The 9,140-nt window shown below is 39.2% G+C and overlaps 1 protein-coding gene across 1 annotated transcript in view; it reads right to left on the minus strand.

The window, feature by feature from the left end:
• Positions 1-9,140, minus strand: part of PRKDC (protein kinase, DNA-activated, catalytic polypeptide) — a 131,690-nt gene that overhangs the window by 103,589 nt on the left and 18,961 nt on the right. The window contains exons 19-23 of the mRNA XM_019542262.1: positions 8,025-8,111; positions 4,949-5,068; positions 3,818-3,977; positions 2,865-2,971; positions 1,481-1,571 (exon numbers count right to left, since the gene is read on the minus strand). Of these exons, the coding sequence (XP_019397807.1) occupies positions 1,481-1,571; positions 2,865-2,971; positions 3,818-3,977; positions 4,949-5,068; positions 8,025-8,111 (565 nt within the window). The remainder of the gene's footprint in view (positions 1-1,480; positions 1,572-2,864; positions 2,972-3,817; positions 3,978-4,948; positions 5,069-8,024; positions 8,112-9,140) is intronic.

Here is a 9,140-nt window from a genome sequence, read left to right on the forward strand (position 1 = left end):
CAGAAGATGTTCACCCAGTTCTGCTGACTTATGTCTAACTTTCCTAACTGATCATGCATCAGCTCAACATCAACAGTAGGAAGGTGGTCATTCCCACCATGCCCATTCTGAACCTTATCTAGTATGATTTTCCCCTTAGTCCAGTGAAATATTGAAGCAAAGTAGTCATTCAGGAGTTCAGTTTTCTCCCGAGTGTTGGAAATCAGCTGTCCTGAGTTGTTAAGCAATGGTCCCACATTTCCATTTGTTTTCCTCCTGTTCCCTACATACTTAAAGAAGGACTTCTTAATGTCCTCAAATTCTGTTGCTAGTTTCAATTCAGTTGCCACCTTAGCCTTTCTAATCTGTTCCCTACAAGTGTGGGCTGTTGCTGTACAGTCCTCTTTGGGGACTGTCCCAAGCTTCCATTGTTTGTATGCCTCTTTCTTCTTTTTCAAGAGAACTATGATGTCCCTATTAAGCCAAGACAGCTTATCAGCCCTTCAGCTACCTTTCCTCTGCACAGGACTGGACATTTTTTGTACTTTGAGGATCATGTCTTGGAAGAACAACCACTCTCCATGCACTCCTTTTACCTTCAGTCCCTGATCTCGCAGCTCTTCCCATACTATTGCCCTGAGCCTGTTGAAATCCACTTTTTTGAAGTCCAAAACTTCAATCCTGCTAGCTGATTTGCCTGCCTTGCAAAGGACAGTGAATGTTATAGTTTCATGGTCACTGTCACCCAGGCTAACCTCTATATTCAAGCCATTCACCAGATCGTCTCCTTTGGCCAAGACCAAGTCTAGGAGAGTGTTACCTCTGGTTGGCCCATGCACTTCCCAAGTCAGGTAGAGCTCTTTGATACTGGTTAGGAAGCAACACGACCAATCCGACTTGGCCGAGCGTTCCTCCCAAGAGATGTCTGGGTAATTGAAGTCACCCAAGACGACCACGTCCCATGTGTCCACAGCCTCTGCCAGTTCGAGAGAACTCCAGCTCGAGCTCTTCCTCCTGGTTTGGTGGTCTGTAGCATACAACTACAGTTAGGTCTCTCTCACCGCGCCCCTCCCCTCCCCCCAGTAGTTTGACCCACAGGGTATCAAGCCGCTCTTCTTTGGAGCCAATGTTGGCCTCCAAGGAGGTATAGTGCTCCCTCACAGAGAGGGACACCTCCACCTTTCTTCCATACATGGTCCCTTCTGTGCAGGGTATAACCCCCTATGGCTACATTCCAATCATCTGGGGAGTCCCACCAGGTCTAGATTGTAATGCCCACTGGAGAGTAGGAGGGCTAGCTCCTCCTGCTTGTTCCCCATGTTCCTGGCATTCATGTACAGGCAATCTGAGTCCTCCAATTGAGATCCTTGATTTCCTGTCACGCTGAGAGAGAACCATTCCCACAGCAGGTTTGTGCATTTCATGAAAGAATAAGGTTTATAAAGCTTTATTTCAAGAGAGGTATACATGAAAGAATGTTTAATATTTTTAAGATACATACCTGTAACTAAGTTTCGGTTGACCTGACCTCCCAAAGAACCAAGAAGCTGTACCACTCTAGTTCTCACTGCCTCCAAAGACAGATCTTCATTCTGGATAATTCAGAATATCATTAAAAAAATTATACAATATGGCACTCATGGATCTATGTAAGCTTTATGCATGTAAGCAAATAAGTCTGGGACCTCAATTTATCTGTGTATGCAAAATGAAAAAATAACCTTCTTGACTCAGTAAGAGGAGAACTGGAAAAATATTTCAAAGATAAATGGTTTCATATGCAGCTTCTCTCCCTAATCAAATTTATTTTAAGACATCAAAATAATCACTTTATCTTTAAGATGCTTCCAATTTTCACAGGAAGGATGAAAGTATTCTGGAAAAATTTTCAACATTCTGTAGGGGGAATATTACACATTCATAGATGTAAAATGTCACAAAAATTGTTTTGAAGGCCAAGTTTTTTTTTCCAAAAATGTAATTTTAACAGCAGGCATCTAAATCTGTATTTAAGTACCAAGCTGATTTCAAGAAGGCTGGTAGACAAGAACCTCTATTGACACAGATTAAATTTACTTCCATGTGTAAACTATTTGGCTTTGTTCACAAGACACTAGATTTAACATAATGTCTATATGCACAAACAGGATAACCTAGTTTTGATACGCCTAAATATTTTCAACTGTGAAGGAAATCACTGGCTTGTACAAGTGATATGTGTCTGACCTAAATGACTTTGCATGAAGTTTTGGACAGAATAAAAAAAAAAAAACAGTCATCCCCACAAAATGCCATTCATGAACTATTAGATAGTCAAGATTCCAATTTTAAAGAAGTGTAGCATTTAGACTACCAGATAGTAAAGTCAGATATGCTTTATGAGGAAGACTTCATGTACTCTGAGGCAACCTTGATCTAAACTCAGAAACATTCTGTTAAAATAAGATTTTTTACACTGAGGTCACTTTATCAAGACTTTCTTTGTAAACATATGTGGAAGAAGCATATTTTGAGGAAAAATAAAAACTGAGACTCTACTGAATAATTCTGTCACAAAAGGTGAATTCCAGAATTAAGATGCTCTACAAAACCTGAATATACATACAGAAATCAGTTTTGTAACATGGCAATAAAACCCATCTAACCAATATTCTCGCAGGCTTTAAGCTACATAAGAACAAACCATACAAGGATGCATTTACTAAGGAAATATAAAAACTAATGACAACATAAAGCTCAAGTCAATAAATAATGCAGACTAGTTTAGAATATAATACAGTATATTTTCACCTCTATTTGCAAAAGGCATAATATTCTTTGGTTTGAAATCTAAGCAGAATAAGACTTATTCTGCTTAAGGGGAAAAAATAAAAAGGAGGCTTTACCAATGAAAGGGTCTTTGCTTTTCTCAGACGTTGTATCACAACCTTGTTAAATCCTTTCTGGACTGCCTGAGAAAGCTTCTTCACTTCCCAATTATTCTGGAACTCATCTGATCAACAACAAACAGCCTATTAATATTCACTTCCTATACCTGTCATTTACCTTCTTTCACAAGTATTTTACAAAACTTGTTTTTGCAACAGGAGAAATGAAGTTTTTAGGTTGAAGACAAAAAAACCCCTCTAGTTTCAAGAAACTTTTAAGACTGACTGATGATTCAAAGGAAGCATGTCAAAGAGATAACGGATTTTGGCATCCAAGGAATGGGAGCTTGGATGAATGGAAGTGAAAATATATTTGAACTTGAAAGGTGGACAGAAAGGAAAAAGCAATTCTCATCAACAGGGTCTTTGACCAAGCAACTGAGAGGGTAACACATCACTGGACACAAAGAAGTTCTATAGATTTTACAGAAACGCTTATTACTTGACAGCTAATTAAAGAGAAGTAACAAGAGGAAAATTTTCAGCCTCCAATTTGTGCCTGTTACTTGAGCCAAGAGCACTGAGAAAAGCTGATTATTTCAGAGCACAATAGACCCACAGGGATTTCAGCCCATCCACAGGTACAAAGAATTCTTGCTATTAAGATACAGTAAAAGCTGTATTATCTGGCATCCTTGGGGTAAGGGGATTGCTGGTTACTTAAAAATTCCAGTTATCTGAAATAACCTGGCAGGGGTTTTCAGAAAACGCAGAGCTGATGGGAGGGCGGGGGGAGGTTGGGATAGAAAACCTAGTATTCCACATGCAAGAATTTCCACAATACACTGCAAGGCTTTCAAAATTCATGCCCCCATGCACTACTTTTTAATTAAATACTTTAATTTACTACAGCTAGCAAATGCCCTCTCCATATTCCCACATTACTCATTTTATTTTTCCCTTCAATATACCTGGTGATGTAGCAGTCTTCAAATAGCCATCAAGAAGAGGTAAGACATCTTTGTAGTAAGGCTGCATTATGTTTTTGGGAATGTGAGAGGACCAGTCTTCTAGAGCATTCAGAGCCACATCAGCCATAGGGGTATAGCTGAGACCCAACTTAAACGCATTCTGTGTGTTAAACAAGGCCATTATATAGTATTCATTAAAAAACAGAGAGATTTATTTGGAAAAGAATAAGCAACCATATGATAAGGAAAAAAGATTCTTTATATTTTTAGATCCTGAACAGTTGGTATGACATTTTGATAAATTATTTGCTAACATCTGCAAACTTGTGAATACCTTAGGCCCTTGGCAAGCATTCAGTTAAAGGCATGATGGAATTTGATGCACAATACCAACAATTGTGCCTCGTGCCATGCTACATGTGCATGGCAGAAGATATGATTATGGGATGCAAGATCAGATCCCAATCATGTCATATTGCCAACATGGGGAGAGCCTTCGGTCATGATCATGGACTCCCTGTGTACCAGCAAGTAGCAAGCCAGTCAGTTGACCCTGCTCCCAGCCTCAGGGCCGCATCAAAGCCAAGAGCTTCAAATGAATCCCCGAGGCTGGGAGTGGTAGTCAGCTGCTTGGGGCTCCCAGCCCTGGGGGTGCATCAGAGCCCTTGACTCAATGTGCCCTTAAGGTTGGTAGCCCTGATTAGCCAATGCCTGGCCACACGTTCAATTTAAAGCACAATGAGAACCAGCCATGAAGTTGTTACACCTCTTCTGTAACAAATTTGTGGTTTATTGCTTGTTTTATGACACCATTAGTTGTACTACTACTTAAGATGCGATTAAGTGGTTAAGCATGTCTTCAGTGTAATGTCTGCCAGGGGCCTTAGAGCTTACTGCATGAGCAGGCCTTGAATTCGAACTGCTAAACAGCTCTGCCCCTGAAAATCTGTCATGCAAATTTACCAGTTAACACACAAAAAAAAGTCAATAAATGTATCCTTTATCATGATGATGACATGAAAAAAAATACAAAAATCTAAAGGCAGCTTGCTTGTCTGAGAAAATAAGATAGTAAGACCATATAAACAGTTTTACAAAACCGGCTTCAAAAATGTGTGTTAACAGACCCACCTGCAATGCAGGAATGTAAGCTTTGATATCCAGCATAATGATGTCATGGGGTAAGGAAAGCACAAATGTCAGACAAGACGCTAACAACTCATCTTTGTACTGTTTCATTCTTGCTGCCACCTAAAATTCAGAAACATAAAGAAGACATGAGTTACACACATTACTTGTTTAGGTGGCAAACAAAAATTTAAGATCTTGTTGCCCGTTTCACTATATGAAGCATGTAATTCATAGAAGAGTGGGATTTCGTCACTGAAGTAGAAAATAAAGCACAGAATGACAAAAACACAAAGTTGCCTGGAAAATATCTGAAGGATAGGGCTTGCACTTAAAATTTGTATTTTAAGAAAGAAAAATTAGGTCAAGAACCTTTTGGTAATTCTTGGATCTCAGTAGAGTTTTATTAAGTTTTATATTTTTGGGTTTATTTCGGTTCATTCAAACAAAATTTATAATATATTTAAACTGAGTAGTAGTTCTTTTTAAATATGCCATAAGCATATGTATTACTAAAAAAAATTATATCAGTAGCTTGATTTTTATATCAATATTATAGCTGTCCAATTTCATCTCAATAATAGTGTACTCACTGGTCAAATTTACACAGCATACAATCAACAGAAAATGTAATGATACCTTTAGCTAATACTGTAAAAGCCATCTTTCTGGACTAAAACTCTAAAGTCAAAAATAAAGGACTTCGCCAGAGTTGGGCATGTGGCATGTGTGAGACAACTAGCATGGGCAGCCTGTGTGTGCGGCACAGCAGATCAGAGAGGGAAGGGATAGGTAGCACAGAAGCAGACTGGGTAGGGAATGGAAAGCAGAGCAGTTGATTGGGCAGGGGAAGCAGACTAGAGTGGCATTCTTGGAGGACACGGGGCTTAATTTGTGGTACACTTGCCAAAAAAGGTGGGCCCCCACTGGATTATAGAATTTGCTTCCTAATTTGTTCCACAATACCCAAAAATTTACTGCTTCTCACAGCAACACCTATCCTATTCAGAGAGTTCTTTCTAATGTGGTGGCTCAGGTTATCACTTTATATTCCAGATTAATGCTTAATGTCAACTAGAAATTGTTTCATAATGTGCATTTCTGAACACCAATTGTTACAGATTTTTTTACATAACTCAAAACTATAGATCAGAGTGCAGGATCTGGATGCTGTACATTATTAAGAGCAATAACCAACCAGAGTACACACAACTGAACAGCAGTGCTGTACACCAGGGGTGTCAAAGATATAATCTTTAAGACTATGGAGCCCTATCATCCCACCTGTAGTGCTCCCTGCAGTTCTTGGAGTGGATCCAAATGCTAAATACAGTGTGCACTGGATTGGTTCTATGTGCCGCATGTGGCATCCGGGACACATGCTGCATGCAGAGCACAGGACTGGTCCAGCATGTGCACTGCAAGCGGTGCCTGTGCCAGACTGGCCCTGTGTGCTGGGTCCAGCACATGGGGCCAGCTGTGGTTGGATCTGACCCACAGACTGGCCCCATGTCATTCATGTGGCCCCTGGACCTGAATGAGTTCAACATCCCTGCTGTACATTGACCAAACAAGACAGTTCTATTGCAAGTCAGGAAATAATTTGCCACCCACATTCCAAAACAATGAGAATTCTCCCCCTGAATCTGTTATTTGCATTTCGCAGGTATGTTTACTGTTTATTTTATAGTAAGCAGGACTTCTTTTCCTCCCTGGAGTTCAAGCCTAACACAAATGTTTGCTATTAGAGAAGATGGGAAGGGGGAGGGGGGAGGGGAAGAGTAGGAAACCATAAAGTGATTTTATTTCCTCAATGAACCTGACATTTCATAAGTGAAAAATGTCAATGAGTTATAGCAACACAAAACTGGAAGGAATCCTCCTCATCAAGTATCTGTCCCTTGTTATCAAAAGCAACCACATCATATAATCCCTTTCATAAACTTAAAGTTCCACCTTAAAAGTACTTTGGATTTTGCCCCCACTATTGCAACTGACAGGTTGTTCTGAAACCTCACTGCTTCAATGTTAAACCTTCTGTTTCCCACTTTCTATTTATTCAAAATTCATTTTTATAACCAACAAACCAAATCATGGCTGATATATGACTGGCAAACAGCAGATGTGTCCATCTTAAAGAAAGGAATAAAAAGGGCAAAAACAAACATATTAGTTAACAGAATACAAAGGTACAGAACACATTTGAAAGAAAGGATAAAATGAATGTGTGTAAATGAAAAAGGGGTAGAACACAAAATGGGTTTACCAAAGGTAGGTAATGCTGGATTACACCACTAAATTTGATAAATTTAGTATAAGTCCTTATAATCAGATCTGCAATTTTACATGCCAGTTCTTTCCAAATTCTGGGATACATCCAAATTTCACACCCGAAACACATACAAATGCATTAAGCTACTTGAACAGTACTTCAACCTCAATTGTGATAGCTTCCATTCCCATACTGTAATCTCCCTTAGCCAGCTTTTTCCATCTTGAGCAACACTGTTGTTGTTATTGAAAAACAGGGGCAAAAATATCCCTTTAGTTTTCAGGTCATACCTAAATAACCTTTAATCTCACTGAATAGCATTGCTGGTCATTTATTACTTTGAGTTAGTCTGGAGCTTTTCCCTACACATTTTCTCCTTGTTTGGGATAGTTCCAGATAGCTTTTTACTCAAAAGAACACCAGGCCTCCTTCACACTGAAGTCCTTGATCTCTTAAACCCAGCTGATTTACATGGTTTTCACTTTTACACTGCTCTTCTGATAGACTTTTAGTTAATGTTATGTGATGGCAGTATTCTCTTTTAAACTCCAGCAATAAACAGGTAGTAATTCTACTGCAGACTTTTCAGCAGTCTTCAGAGAGAGACAAAGCTGATTTGTTCACCAAAACATGAGTTGGTTGCTTACAGAGGTGATTCAGGAGTCTTTCCTGAAGAAAAGAGGTGAATTTAAAGTAAGCCTCCTATAATCCAAAAAGATGAAATACATACATGAGGAAAGTATACGATACTGTTGCTATCAACATGTGACTGTATTCAGACTGCACTTAAAAAAAAAAAAAGTTTACCTCTTTTCCAAATTTTGCAAATAATGCAAAGCAAGAGCTCTTCTCAGGGTCTTCAGGATATTTTCTCTGAGTCCCAGGACTTAAAACCTGTATAACAAACTACAATCAATGATATGAACAAAGCCAATGACAGACAGACAAGCAAACACCAGTACACACAGACAGTTCTGACATGTGGGAGGACTTAATACGCAAGTTAAGTTCAGAATAAATTGCTGGGTGAGCAATCCATTTACCAAGGGATCTTCCACAGTAAAAGTTTAATGCACATGTTAATTCTCCCACCGTTAAACACAAACAAGGTGTGCTGATGGCCTGGTCCCCATTTCAGGTTCTGGACATACCATACATTAAATTCAACTGCCATTGTCCAATATGCACATGAATGGAGAGAAAAAGGCTGTTTTTCCTTTTCAGCCCTATCCAAGAATAGGTTATGCCTGATGCTATGTAGGATTACAAAGTTACACCCAGAAAAGTGGGGAGAGAGGAAAAAAAAGAGGGTGATTTGGAAAACAGCATCAATACACCACAGCAGCAGTCCCCTTGGGCTAACCTGGATAAAATGCCTAAGCAATTTCCTCCAGAAGTCTATGGTGACCTAGCTGAAAAATTGATCCTTCCTGTCCATATTCTTTGACATAGCTTCAGTATGACAGAACCTAATCAAGCACCCACTGCTGGATGCTCAATGGACTGCAATTTGAGGACCCCAGACAGGTGTCCTGCTTCAGGACAAATGCTCTAATCACTACACTGTCGTATACATGTTAATCAACTCTCCTTCCAGTAGCTGTTAGCTTCTTTAAACTAGTTCTAGCGTCCATCTCTCAGTTATCTCTGCAGTATAGGCAGACCTTGGATTTCTCTATAGATGTGGTTTCAAGATCCAGGAAGAAGCATCCTATAGACAGAGTCTATTTAAAAAATGAAGTTTCAGCCTAATACTGGCTTTCCCAGGGATTTTTATGCAAAAAATGTACCCTAGATATCAGATATCAGAAATAAGATATGAACTATTTGCTATTTAAACGCTTTCAACTGTGCACATATATCTTGAAATACACAGACCTTAATATCATATTAAACAATTCCTGTTGGTAAAAAAAAAAAAAA

Source organism: Crocodylus porosus, unplaced genomic scaffold, assembly GCF_001723895.1.
Source record: "Crocodylus porosus isolate Cpor-Errol unplaced genomic scaffold, CroPor_comp1, whole genome shotgun sequence".
Taxonomy (NCBI): Eukaryota; Metazoa; Chordata; order Crocodylia; family Crocodylidae; genus Crocodylus; species Crocodylus porosus.